The 14,483-nt window shown below is 43.4% G+C and overlaps 2 protein-coding genes across 6 annotated transcripts in view; one reads left to right on the top strand and one right to left on the bottom strand.

Annotated features, from left to right (window-relative positions):
* Positions 1 to 14,008, bottom strand: part of LOC149750684 (acidic mammalian chitinase-like) — a 33,066-nt gene extending 19,058 nt beyond the window's left edge. For 3 of the 5 annotated variants that reach the window (XR_016394470.1, XR_016394469.1, XR_016394472.1), the window contains exons 1-3: positions 3,273 to 3,389; positions 3,023 to 3,072; positions 2,451 to 2,522 (exon numbers count right to left, since the gene is read on the bottom strand). Coding sequence is in view for 1 of the 5 variants with exons in the window: in XM_089918050.1 (XP_089774176.1) it covers positions 11,954 to 12,070; positions 12,787 to 12,966; positions 13,133 to 13,262; positions 13,884 to 14,005 (549 nt within the window). In the remaining 4 variants the exon portion in view is untranslated. Of the gene's footprint in view, positions 1 to 2,450; positions 2,523 to 3,022; positions 3,073 to 3,272; positions 3,390 to 11,953; positions 12,071 to 12,786; positions 12,967 to 13,132; positions 13,263 to 13,883 lie in introns of those variants that run through there. The other 2 variants (XM_089918050.1, XR_016394471.1) reach the window with 2 other exon arrangements.
* On the top strand, positions 4,675 to 9,354 carry LOC111179912 (ciliary microtubule-associated protein 3-like). The gene is made up of 6 exons (XM_022583837.2): positions 4,675 to 4,782; positions 5,016 to 5,158; positions 5,780 to 5,878; positions 6,614 to 6,744; positions 8,139 to 8,256; positions 9,286 to 9,354. Exons 1-6 carry the CDS (start codon positions 4,764 to 4,766, stop codon positions 9,352 to 9,354), a joined length of 579 nt encoding a protein of 192 aa, XP_022439545.1. The 5' UTR covers positions 4,675 to 4,763.
* Positions 14,009 to 14,483: the final 475 nt, after the last annotated feature.

The raw sequence follows: 14,483 nt of genomic DNA, 5'->3' as shown, positions 1-14,483 counted from the left end.
AGATTTATTTTATCTTTAACTTTTAGACATTTTAATTATGTCTTGGTGTGGGTCTCTTCTAGTTCATCTTGCTTGGGACTCTTTGTGCTTCCTGGTCTTGGATGTCTGTTTTCTTCACCAGGTTAGGGAAGTTTTCTGCTATTATTTCTTCAAGTAAGTTTTCTGTCCCTTTCCCTCACTCCTCCTTCTCAGACTCCTATAATATGAAAGTTACTACAATGTAATGTTGTTCCCAAAGTTTGCTAAACTCTCCTCATTTTAAAAATTATTTTTTTCTTTTGGCTGTTCCAATTGTATGGTTTCCACTGCTATGTCTTTCAGATTACTGATCTCTTCTTCTCTGTCATCTAATCTGATGTTGATTCCATCTAGTGTATTTTTTACTTCAGTTATTGTATTCTTCCCGATTTGTTCTTTTATATATTTTCTATCTCTTTGTTGAAATTCTCACTGTGTTCACCCTTTCATACTCTATGATCATTACTCTATGACCATTACTTTGAACTCCTTATCAGTAGATTACATATCTCCATTTTGTTCAATTATTTTTTTGAGGTTTAGTCTTGTTCTTTCGTTGGAATATATTCCTGTGTCTCCTCATTTTTTCTAACTCTCTGTTTGTTTCTATATATTAGATAGATCACCTACATCTCCCAGTCTTGAAGGAGTGGCTTTATGTAGAATAATTCCTATGGGGACCAGAGAGCAATCACTTCTGGTCACCAAAGCCAGGCACTCTAGAGGTGTACCCTGCATGGGCCTTCCCATTGTGGTGGTTCTATGACAGTTGTGGGTGTGCTGGTAGGTGGGACTAGCCTCCAAGCTGGCTGAAAGTGAAGCTTAGCAACAGCTGCTGTAGGTGTACTGGTGGGCAGAGCTGGCTCTGGGGAGCTGACTCAGGGTGCAGCTGCAACATGGAAAGCACACTTCTGGACAGCACTGACCCCTGGAATGTCAGACTTAGAATTCACACCCACCACCACATTCCTCCTCTACCAGGGACAGAGCTGGTTTTGAGTCAGCCCCCCAGAACAGGGAGACAGTCAACAGTTTGCTTGCTTCAATCACCCAGTCCCCTTGAAAGAGACAATATTTTTCAGAAGAGAAAAAGGACCCAGCGATTTGCTGCTCCCCTCCCTAATTCCTGATCACAGGGTTCTACATCACACTTACAGCTCAGAAAAGCCTGAGTCAAGCACAGCAAGGGAGCAGTCTTCACTAACAGAGACCAGGAGGGGAGCATTAAGAGAGAAGAAGAAGGTTGAGAAAGGTAAAGCCCATGGGTCTCAAGACAAAACCTGACTGAGCAATCCCCAAAGCCCATTCTAAAATGATCAGAGAAGGTGGCTTGATCCCCACTGTGCGTTAAAGTCTGGCTACCACTCAAGTCTACAGTACAAGTTCCAAGGAAAGATAAAGGAAATGGAGGGAAGCCAGGGTTGAAAGCCATCCTGGCAACTAGCCATCCCATTTGGTCCCTCCCTGTAGCTTTGGCAAAAAGCCAGAAACACAGGCTTTCCAACCACACAGCCCTACAAGCCCACAATATTAATCATTTTGGATGTCAAGCAGGAACAAGACCATATTTTAGCCATTTGCAGTCAGAGACCATACAACCCCAAAAATGGACAACAGTCTTAAGAGATCTTTCACATTCCAAAACCTCAGCTACAACAGTGCCTGCTTTAAGGAGATACCCAATCAGCTAATGCCACATCAACACAAGGATCCCCCCTCATTCTTCCTATTCATACCCACCAGGCCCTTGATGACAAAGAACAGAACCTGTGCGGGGAGAACACCAGCCCAGTGACACACTGGGAGTGTACAGCTGAGCTGAGGGCACAGCTTGCACTCTTGGTGTCCACAAGGGACACAGTCCCATTCTCATCACCTGAAGGAAAGAGAGAGTACATCACAGAGGTTACAAGCAAGGGCTTTGGACTCAGCCAGATCTGGATTTGAATGCCCTCCATCATGAACAAGTTAACCACTCTGAGCATCAGTTTCCACTTTGGTAAAGTAGGAATAACTGGTCATTTGGGGGTTGTGGAAATTAAATTAATGGATGACATAATTGTTATCACAAACTATGTCACCATATACCCAGCCATATCACCATGTTAACACAACTGTCCCTACTAGACAACCATATTCCCTATGTAGCAATCCACTTGCTTTGCAGCCCACTGACTTCTAGCCATGAATACAAGAGCCACAGCAAACAGTCAGGAATCAAATCTACTAGGACAAAAATCACCATGTTCTCCAAAGCTAAACTAAAACCACTTTTGGGTCACCCCACCTCCCTGCACCCCCATTAATATAATTCACCTTGCGCCCAAGCGTGCTGATGAGACAGAGCAGCCAGAGTCTCGAATTATGGGGTCAGCTCTCTGGCTCATCCTCCCCTTCCCAGAGTCAACACACAGTTCGACATGCTGCCTTACCAAAGACAAAGACTTCACTCTGCTGAGGATGCCAAGCCAGGGAGGTGGGAAGATAGCCAGAGGCACTGCAGCCTGCAAAGGGGAGAAGAGGGGTCTGGAACGAGACTCCGAGCCCAGCTCTGAGCCGAAGCTTCCCAGGTGAAGTCACTCGCAATCCCAGGAGCACCTTTATTCAGTGTCCCAAGCCCTGCTAAGGCAGTCCTGTCCTCATCCTTGACCCTCACAACCTACATCTACCCATCAGCCTCTTGCCCTTTCCAGACGTGAGTCACGGGCAAGTTTCAAAACAAAGCATGAAGATAACAACTCTGGCCCCTTTGTTCACCCATCCAGGAAATGTAAATGACCCACCCAGGAATCAGCCCTTCCTCTTGGGACCCTCTGCATGAAATGGGGTCAGCAGAACTTTAGTGGGAAGAAAACAATTATGTCACTTGTGTCAAAGTGACTGGGCATCTGGCACCTTCACCTTTGACTCTGGCCAAGGAAAGCCTCTCCCAGGTGGATTCCTAGTACCATCTAAAAACAAAACAGCCAAGGCTAGGACTGAAAAAGAAAGAGCATGCACTCACCTCGGTATGAATTCAGAACCATTTGCTGAGCAAAGTCCAAAACCTTGATGCTAAGAAGCAAAAGGAAACAGAAACTTAATGTTGACCTACACTGTCTACATAAAAACATGTGTTCAAAAAAGAAATTCCTTTAACAGACACATCCTATGTCTTTGTCTACTGGACATCTGATACAGCCTGTTTTTGAGGCCAGTATGACACTAAAGACACACAAAGGAGGCCTAGAGGCTCAATGGGAGCAGGGACTCACCAGAAGTCTTTCCTACCACTGACAGCTTGTGTGCCAGAGCTCAGCACACTGACTGTAGACATGAGGTCATAATGCTTATACTTGCAGAACTTGCTGACAATGAGTGTCTCATTCTCATCCAGCTCCCACAATTCAACAGCACCTGTTGGGAGTGGGGAAGAGGGTGAGGAAAACAAGCTTGGATTATGCCAAGACAGCAATTCACTTCTAGGATTCAAGTAGTCCATTGTCAATAAACTAACAAATTAAGTTATTCCTATAAAAGCAAAGTCTGCATCTTCAGAAGGTTTAACTAACTCTCAAGCCATTTGACTTTATTCTGGCATTACTGATGTCCTACTAACAGTCCAGAAAATTAGGTGGGGAAAGCTTCTAGAAAAAGACAGAGAAAGATGGAATGGCTAGTAAAATCCATTATCCTGCTTCCAGTAAGAAAACATTGCAAAATAAGTTCTTAGGAGACAAAGATGAATCTCCGCAATGATCTGCGTAGCACACAGTCCAGTATGGTTAAATCTTCTCTGTTATTTGGACACTAATAAATATTTGTTGAACAATTTGAATAAATGTCTTACAGAGTCATAAAAAATATGTTGAATAATTCAGTGTCTTCTCAGTGACTGGCTAAGTTCAAAAACTCTTCACATAGCTGTCCTGAGTAAGTAGTGTTCAAGCTCAACTGCCAGAGAGGCTCAACCTTTAATGTCCCACTTTTACCTTCCATGCAATGTCTGCCAACACCCAAATGATGTTTTTTTTTTTAAATTCCAGAGTCTCCATTGCTGAGCCTGACATTCAAAACAAAGAAAGCAAAATGGGAAGAAACGGAAAGATACAGGTAGTACAGATTGGACATTCTTTTCTCTGAGGTGCCCAACCCAATTTTTACCCATTTTTAAAATTAGGTTCTATTTCTTACTGTTAAATGTTACTTCTCTCTCTCTCCCCCCCGCCCCCGCCCCCGCCCCACGTATAGATAATTTTTCTGATATGGTTCCCCAACCATCCTAAAAACTCTACTGTTACTCTCCCAGAGATTCTCTCAAACATTATGACCATACACCCCTACCAACGTGAAAATCAACACTGATAAACACTATCATTAAATCCACAGACCCTATTCAAATTTGGCAATTGTCACAACAGCACATCTTTCTTATCTCATTCAGGAATACGTGTTGCATTAGATTTTCATGTTTCATAAATATCCCTCAGCCTGAAGTAATTCCTCAGCCTTTTTATGTCCCTCATATCCTTGGTACACATACAGTCACTTTGTTTTTGCTAGTTCACACTCTCCTGGGCTCCTGGCCCTGAAAGTGCAGGTTCCCACCCAACGTGGCTCCGGGACAGCTCCGGGGCAGCTCCGCTTGCCGCGCATGTGTACTAGGAGCCACTCCCCTCAAGGAGCAACAAAGCTGGAGCTGCCGGCCAGCTTCTGTTTCCTAGGCAACGCAATACACAAACGCTGGTCCTAGTGGCACTGGCACAATGTGCTTCAACAAAGCAGGTGAGGAGGGATGAGTCAAGAGTAGAGGCAGGAGGAAGAGTGGGGAGACTGGGAAAGAGGGGGAAAGGAGGGAAATTTGTTCACCCCCCTCCTTGGATTGGTCACTGTTTTGTTCAGAGTTCTGTCTGCCCAGGTCTCTGCTCCCCCTCCCCACACCCCACCTGCCCCCAAGCTCTCACTTAGACCATGGGGCCTTCCCTCATGTGGAGTTTCTCCTCTTTCTTGCTCTCCAGAGATGCTGGTTAACTGCTCCTTTGGAACATGTCAACAGAGGAAGCTCTTTCCTTACTTCCACCCCCCAAACTTGTTGGGGAACAAGTTTCTCCCTCTTAGGGGAGCGCCCCACAGAGGGCCTGGATGTTACATAGCAGAAGATGTGAGTATTTACTTTCCTTTAAGTAGGTCTCAGTTCCCAGACTATCTAAGGGTGCTTGAGTTTCCTGGAAGAAAAGCCCTGTGAGATTTGTGACCTTCAGGGTCCCAACATGAGAAAGTGACCTGGTCCTCTGCAACCAGCTGTCAGTGCCAATATCAGAAATTGCATTGCTTGCATTGTTTCCCTTTGAATCCCCACCAAATGCAAGCCTTGGCCTTATGCAGCCCCCAGTATAGTTCCCACACCATTCCCACCTACAAAGGAATCAATAGCTCCCCTTAGTCCAAACCTGGACTGTGGCTGTGCTGGTGGGTCAGTTTATGAAATCATATAATCAGACTGACAATTGCATGAGAGCAGATTCAGCTCTGTGGGCCTTAGAAAACTGGATTCACTGGAATGCATAGAAATGTCATTCACTCTACCTATCCAGCCACATTCCTTTGTAGAGTTGCCTGTGTTACTTATGTAATTGCTTGTATGGTCTTGATGCAGAGGAATCAAGAAAGAAAGAGCAACTTTGGCAGAGAAGATTCAGGAATACTCTAAGTTCATTCTGTTTTAATAACTATAATGTTCTCTATGTATGTTTTTTCTTTGTTTTCTATATACTACCGGAAGAGGTATGGCTTGGCATACAACCTCTCTAAGATCCCGACCAGTATAAAAGGATATGTTTTTGGAGCCAGAACAGCTGTGAGGTTTAAGCCAATCAGCAAGGTTAGAAATGGCTGAATGTACTTAGATTTTAGTGTGATCCATGATGCTGCATGTATTTGCATTGGGGAGCAAAGCTAGAGGTTACCTAAAGGACATGCCCTGAAATTCAAGAAAAAAAAGTCATTTAGACGAAAGCTACTAAGAAGCCTATATGAAAAGCTTAGATATTAACATTGCAAATGTGTATGTGTGAGTGTCCTGGGAGAGTGGAAAATAATTCTCAGAAGGAATGGTACCAAGGCAGGGCTTCAGTCCTGAGATACCTGATGTTAAAGTACCAGAAGCTTTGTTTATATGCACCATATTATCTTGTCAGTTAAAAAACAAATTCCAACTTCTTCACCCTTTTGTGTGATTGGACTTCAAGTCTTCAGTATAGGCTCCTAATCTCTCGTTGGACATTTTCTTGATGCTTAAGCTCGAGAGGGATACTGGCTCTAAAAGAATCTCTGAGTGGGATGGTGGGATGGTGGGGGTAGTAGCTGCAATAGTTACCTTGGCTCTCTACCCACCATAGGTTTATTTCTACAACCTAAGCATTAAGTACATTTGGGTAGCTGAACCATACCATTATCTTGGTTTTCTACTTATTGTAGGTCTATTTCTATAGCTTGAGGTGGTTCAATCATAGCTGATAACATGAACAGGGAGAGGATGATTTTGTTTATTCTACTTAGAAGGCTTTACATGTATATATATTACCCTCTAAACTATTGATCTTTTTCTTGGAAATAGGATATGACACCTTATCCAGGCATGTACCAAACAGTCGGTCCTCAGGAGCAAACACACAAACAAAATTTTGCTCCATTTAATGCCTTGTTGCCTCGATTTAGGACATACTCTAAGGACGCTTGTTATCCTGGGTAAGTGTCCCTCTTTCTGGTGCACTTCAACAAAGAGCAATAGGAAAGGAAGTACAAAAAGGGGTTACATCCCAACTATGCCCTCTAAATAAGAAACTATCTATCTTTAAAGATTCAACCTCTTGCCTTCCAGATCTCTAGAATTACAAAATTATTATAAAGGATAGTGATTCATTCAATAAATATTTATAAATGGCCAAGCAGTTTTGTAGGCTCTGAAGATTTTGCACTAAACCCACCATGCAAGGCTCCTGATTTCTTGGAGCTTACACTCTAGAGTCCAGACAGGTGAGAAGCAAATAAACGAGAAAGTATCAGTGGTAATAAGGAGAGTGACCATATAATTTATTAGCTAGTGTGTCACTTCCGAGAGTGAAAGAGGATCTTATTAATAATTATACCAAGACTATAGCCATAAGCTAGGGCTGTCATGAGCACACCAGGAAGTATAGTGACCTAGTGATGGGCTTAATAAAGCCAAACAAGATGATATGATATGGAGTGATGGCTGGAATATATTTTGGCAAGGACTGTCAAGATAGGTCTTTCTATGGAAATGACACCTGATCTGAAATCACGGTGATAAGACTAAAATGGCCCTGTGAAGACCTAGGCCTAGAGCTTCCCAGGCAGGAGGAGCTGCAAGTACAAAGGCTGTAAACTGGGAAGAATTTGGTGTGAGGAAAAAAGAAAAAAGGCTAGTATGGCTACAGTGTAGTGGGGCAAGGAGGAAATGAGAACAGAGGAGGAGGAGGGGCTAGAGTATATAAGCCTAGTAGACCAAGGAATGCGTTCTAAGTGCTTTAGGAAGCCATTCAGAGTATGCGGAATTGTAGGGCACAGGGTCAAAGTCTTTCTTTTACTGGTGAGCATTCCAAGGATCAGAGTGAGTGTAACTCTCTCAAGGTTTCAGTAAAGGAGTAGAAGTGTTAAATCTTGATTCCCATGACCACCCTATGTGTTATTTCCACAGCAAAGAGTCTACACCAAAAGACAAAGTGTTATGAACAAAGGCAATACAAAATATCCCATTGTCAGGAAATTTCACATCATGGGCAGAACTTAAGCATCACTGTGGAAGATCTCTTTTATCATCCACCATTCCTGGGATCTTTTGGTCTCTCAGCTAAGAATACTGAGGTTCAGAAATATTTTAAACTGGAGTCCATTTTTACCCTCACTGCATGTCAAGACTAGAAATCTTGAACACTAACACCTATTTAGAAATACACTAACAGGCAAAGGAACACTATGCTTGCCTGACATTAAGATCTAATCAGTCTGTTGCCTTTTCCAAAGGAGTGAGGACTAGCTCAGGTGCACATGTGGTACTGATGAGGTTTGTATATGGTCACTAACTCATTCAACATAATATTTTATATTTTTATTTCTAGCCCTGACACATATAACCCAGAGATAAAGGCACCCAAAAAAATCACCTGGCCAATGAAATTTGGATCTCCAGACTGGGCCCAGGTTCCATGTCTACAGAAAAGAACCCTGAAAGCTGAGGTAACAAAATTGGACTTCTGTGGAGCCCTGTATTTAATACTTCCACATGTATCAGTGATTCTTAACCAGGAGTCTGTGAATAAGCTTCAAGAAGTCCTGGTTCCCCTGAAATTACTTGCACAATTTTGTGTGTATATGGATATGGGGATCTTTTTGGAGAGTTACACAATTTCACTTGACTTTTAAAGTTGTGTGTGCTGAACAAAAGTCACATTTTCTTACTTAAACCTCAAACAATCTTTTATGGTAGTCCAAGATAACTAACCTCTATGATTGAGGAGTAAACTGAAGCTCAGACGGATTAAGCAGCTTGTAGCTGTGACTCCTAAGCCACTGCTCTTTCCATTACAACACTTGATCTACAAACGGCTGTAGATCATTCTGGCAAGAACATGGATACCAGGGACAGACTGAGTGGGTTCAAATACGAATTCCATATTTGCTTGCTGTGTGTCTTCTAACTTTTATATTTGCTTGCTGTGTGTCCTCTAACTTTTCTAAGTCTCAGTTTGCTTGTCTTTAAAATGGATGTAATAATAGACTCAATCTGATAAAGTTGTGAAGATTGAGAGATCGTAGAAAAGTGTTTAGCACCATACCTATAACATAATAAATGCTCAATCCGTGTCAGCTATCATAATTCCAGAAGTGCCCTTTTTTCCCCTAGTGGAACTTTGGATTAATTCTACAAGTATTTATTAAATGCCAAATGAATTAACATAATTGTGATAGGGCCGATGGGTAACATTCAAGAATTAAACACATAATCTTTGTTTTCAAGAAATTTACCAGCTATACTTGGGTATTTATCAAGAGAAAATAATTCCTATGATATATCCTAGAGTAAGATGACAAAGAGTAGATGTACATAGCAATGTTGAGAGACTCACTAAGGCTAGGCTTCTATGGGTTGGGATTCAGCTAGGCCACAACAGCTCTAACATACAGTTCTATTTTGCACAGCCAAGAAGACCAGAGGCAGAGGGTTCTCATTCTAATATTAACCTAGACAGCATTCTTCCATTGCAGCTGCCCACAGACAAAGACTTTAGAAAGCATCGGAACCGTGTGGCCTACCTAAGCCTGTATTACAACTGAAAAGCTGTGACTACCTTCACGTGTTTCTCCTGACCACAGACCCTCCAGGATTGAGGACAGAGCTGCTTTTGTCCTTCTGCATTGCTCTGGCCTGCCTGTCTGCCAGCATGGGGCACAGGGAGGGGCAAGGGGCTCATAACTACTATATAACAGCATAAAGACTAGTTCAGAGGGCTCTCTCTCCATGTGCTGGTTTGTTGCATATACATGTAGATTGGTCAGGGGGGTTTCTACTGAGTGCTCAGTGGGGTGGCTTCACTTTACTGAAATACTTGTGGGTCCCTGCCCTTTAGCTCTAATTCCCAGGCACGAGTTTTATGTTTTCTACCAGTATCCCTGGTGATAGGAGACTGTTGGTCTACACATATCACAGATTTGGATGGCTTGCTTGACCTTGTATTTGGGCTTGCTGTATGTAGAGGATTCTTAAGGCAGAATAAATAATGTTTTAGGAGCTCTTCCAATTCCTGGACAAGATGGCAGAGTAGAAGGACCTTGAGCTCACCTCTTCTCATAAGCACACCAAAACCACAACTAACTGCTGAACAACCATCGATAAAAAAAGACTGGAAACTACCAAAAAATGTTCTACATCCAAAGACATAAAGAAGTAACCACAAGACAGTAGGAGGGGCACACTCATGATATAATCAAATCCCATACACCCTGGGTGGGTGACCCACAAACTGAAGAATAATATCACAGAAGTTCTTCCACAGGTGTAAGAGTTCTGAACCACACATCAGACTCCCAGCCTGCAGGTCCGGCATCAAGAAGAGCCCCCAGAGCGTTTGGCTTTGAAGGCCAGTGGGGCTTAATTGCAGGAGCTCCACAGGACTGGGGGAAACAGAGACCTCACTTAAAAGGTGCACACAAAATCTCACACACACCAGGTCTCAGAGCAAAGGCAGTAACTTCATAGGAGCCTGGGCATGACCTACCTGCTGGTATTTGAGGTTCTCCTGGGGGGGTGGGGGCAGCTCATCCTGGGGACATAGACCCTGGTGGTGAAAATATTGGGGAGTGTTCATCTGCATGAACTCTTGCTGGAGGCTGACATCTTGCTTGGGTCATTAGCACCAAGACCTGGCCCCATCCAACAGCCTCTAGGCTCCAGTGCTGGGACGCCTCAGGCCAAACAACAAACTGGATGGGGATACAGCCCCACCCATCAGCAGACAGGCTGTCAAAAGACTTCCTGAGCCCACAGCGACCTCTAGACATGCCCCTTGACATGGCCTTACCCACCGGAGGGCCAAGACTCCCAGCTCCACCCACCAGTGGGCAGGTACTGACCCCTCCCACCAGGAAGCCTGCACAAACCTCTAGACCAGCCTCACCCACCAGGGGGCAGACACCAGAAACAAGGAAACTACAGTCCTGCAGCCTGTGGAACAGAGTCTTCAAACCCAGTTCAGAACCTACCCTGGGACCAGCTGGTCCCTGGTCCTTGGGAGATGAGAGGGGAGTGTACTCCTGGGATACATAAGACATCCCCTACAGAGGGCCACTTCTCCAAGGCTGAGAAATATAACTAACCTTCCACATACATAAAAATACAAATAGAAGTTTAGACAAAATGAGGTGGCAGAGGAATATTTTCAGATGAAAGAACAAGATAAAACCCCAGAAGAACAGCAAAGTGAAGTGGAGAGAGCCAATCTACCTGAGAAAGAGTTCAAAGTAATGATTGTAAAGATGATCCAAGAACTTGAGAAAAGAATGGATGCACAGAGTGAGAAGTTACAAGAAGTTTCTAACAAAGAGTTAGAAATAAAGAACAACCAAACAGAGTTGAAGAATACAATAACTGAAAAGGAGCTCTTCCAAGTGTCTGAGTTCCCTGGCATGGAGTGGGAATGTCCTGATTTGATTGCCTTTCCCATATTCATGTAAAACTCACAGAGTCAAAAATCGCCCCTTTCAGGGACTTCCCTGGTGGCACAGTGGATAGGACTCTGCACTCCCAATGCAGGGAGCCTGGGTTCGATCCCTGGTCAGGAAAATAGATCCCACATACATGCCACAACTAAGAGTTTGCCTGCCACAACTGAGGAGCCCACGTGCCGCAACTAGGGAGCCGGTGAGCTGCAACTAAGGAGCCCTGGAGCTGCAAATAAGGAACCTGCCTGCCACCACTAAGACCACACGCAGCCAAATAAATAAATATATATATAAATTAAAAATCCTCCTTTCCCATTACATCATCTATTTAGTCTGTCAGTCATCATCATATTGAGTTCCTACCATGGATCAGGTAGTGGCAAGCACTGGGGATACAGCAGGAATCAAAATAAACTCATCTACTGGCTCCTTGGGCCTGGCTGAAGTATGAGAAGGACTCCCCAGGGAGGCTAGTGGATTGTATCTGTCCTCCACTCCCAGTTGTAATGATGCCCTGAAGTCTCACAAGTTACTGTAGGTGTGTCAAGGTCAGACCTCATAGGAGCCACATTCGAAGTACTTATCTAGACATTGCCTGGTGTCTATCCCACTTTGTGCATATTTAAAACTTTGAAACCATAGATCTTAGTGAAATGGGCTCCTGATGAGCTTAAGATTCAAAGCTAGAATTGTAATTTTTTTACACTGTTCATGCCTTATATCCATAGCTCTCAATATTGTCATAACCAAACCATTCAGTGTTTTTATAAGCATATAGGACTTTTTGGTCTTCAGTCCAGGCATTTGTGGCTTTATTTAGGAATATGCAGATCTATGCGGGGAATGAAGAAGGCAACATTGAACACGTCACAGATTATGTCATGTATTGGAAGAAAAAGGACTTAAATGGGAGAAAAATAGTAAGAAATGGGAGGGGGATGGAAAAGGGGACATTGTGAAATATCTACATTAATTTCACATATTTCTCTCAAAAGTGATTTTGTTTCATAAAATGAACACAAATTTCTATGAAAACAGGCTACAAACAAGTGAAATTCTAATTCTGTACCCAGAGGTTGAGAAATGGTAAGCATGACCATATGTGCTGAGATCATTCTTCCACAAACACTCTAGTCTTTGGCAAACACTGCTAATCATTCTCTGGATTTTCAGCATAGAATCTGAGTAAAATCAATCAATTCAGATTGGCAGGGAGATCAAAATATTTGCCATCCCCAGGCTAGTCTGTTGAAATCCTCCTCCACCTATTTACACGGACGTACTAAAATTCAGTGTTGCTTTGGGCTGTGGGAAAGATGGTGACATATACTTCAAAACCCAAAAAGGAAACTCAGATTGATTTTTTTAAGTGAAAAGTATTACACAGCCATCAACTTGCCTTTCCACAGGCTGCTATGCTCAGAGCTGTCAGATCTGTGAAAGCCGGGATGGATATAGGATCTCAAGAGCAGAAGGGTAGCAAGATGACTTGGAGAGTGGAAGAATTTTCCCCAGGGCATTTTACTCTGAATTAGCTGTGTTAGTTACCTCATAGTAAGCCCAGAAGCCAGCCTCACCTGTGTAAGGACCAGATGACCCTGCTCCAGAGACTGGGCACAGACAGATGTCAGAAGTGCTGAGCCGGAAAGTCCTCCCATAGGTGGGGAAACCCATGATGAGCTTCTCCGAAGGGACCCCACTGTCTCTCCAGGGCTTCACGGCATATTCCTGCAGAAGGCGACACAGACATTATTCCTCACCAGTGTTTGTTCCATATGATCAACAAAGTCTAGCTAATTGTCCCCCAAAGAGAAACCCTGTTTTCCAACAACCAAGACTCCCAATCCCTTCCCCATCTCCCTTCTGCATATGATTTGAGTCTTTTCTTTCTTACACAGTTGCATGTCACCTTACACATGTCACCTCCATCCTTGTTTCCTACATGCAGGAAAATGTTGTGTCCTGTATATGTGCCCCAGACACCATGGAAATCATAGGTCATCACACTGATGGGATCAAGGAGCCTGGAACAAGAGATTTTGAGCCATCAAGATCCTGGGAGCATTTTCTTATAGACAATTTAAGAGCAAGAAATGGTAGCTGTGGAAATTCATGATGTCAAGTAGATGTCCATATGGCCCCACTAATGTGGCTTCCTTGGTGTCTCCAGGGAGCAGATTATCTTCTGTGACTCTCATAGGGCTAGACAGAAAGTCTCCTTTACTTCCTTGAAAGATTAAGGGCAAACCCAGAGAAGAGGGAAAGACATGTTGTTAGAAGAGTGTGTTTTAGAAATACACATCTCCAGGGCCATGGTAAGCACAAATGAGTAGCTTTGTCAATAATAGTTTTCCTGATTTTACAACCTTTTCCAAAAGGAACTGCTAATGAGAATTTCTATTGCATATAAGGATTTGCCAAGGTCTTGAATCTTGTTCCTCTTTTCCCCAACACCCATCATAGTGGCAATTTAAAGGAGTCAGCTCTTTATCCCGGAGCCATTAATTCCCCAAACTTCTTTGGCAATTGAAGGTACCAGCTTTCTCAACATTATGTTTACATAACTACTTGGGATGCTCTCCACCAAAAAGTTTACAAATCTCTGCTCTAGGATTTGGGGGCCCTGGGAAGTTCATCACACTCACTTCCCAACCTCCGCAATTTCATATCCTGTGTCAATGGTCCCTTTGCCAGCAGATACAGCTGCTGTGATCAGTAGTCTTGGGTATCCTGTTTCCTTAGCTTCTTCTTCAAAAGCCTGTAGCATTTCCTGGAGAGAACAAAGGGTGAATTTTTGCGGTCGTCTTCATTATCTCTGTCCAATAGTATGTACATTTGGGGCTGCTCTCCAGCTTATAGCAATGCCCTTATTTCTGGAAATAACCCCTGAAATATAGGGATAGGTTCTGGCAAGGTGTAACTTGGACCAAAGAGGTACAAGGACACTAACAGTCCTTGAATCCAAGTCACACTTTATGACAATTCTAAAGAAAAAGCCCAGGAACTCCTGGCAGAGAGTCTAGGAGCTATCTTGCCTGCTGTGACTTCACTCTCCCTTTTAAAGATCTAGTGTCTCAATTTTTAATAGCCATGCCTCTTTTCTGCCTTCAGTCCTTTCCTAATGCTGTTACCACTTCCTTATAAAATTGTTCTTCCTATCTTTTGTATGCCTGGCTCCTTTTAACTCTTCATATTGCAGCTTAAATATCACTTCCTCTGAGAAGGCCCCCTGTCCCGACCATCCT

Source organism: Delphinapterus leucas, chromosome 1 (genome assembly GCF_059928025.1).
Source record: "Delphinapterus leucas isolate spDelLeu-1000000601 "Yukka" chromosome 1, BTC_Dleu_Yukka2, whole genome shotgun sequence".
Classification (NCBI taxonomy): domain Eukaryota; kingdom Metazoa; phylum Chordata; class Mammalia; order Artiodactyla; family Monodontidae; genus Delphinapterus; species Delphinapterus leucas.
The sequence above is the reverse complement of the archived record's forward strand: the minus strand, read 5'-3'. Positions and strand labels throughout refer to the sequence as shown.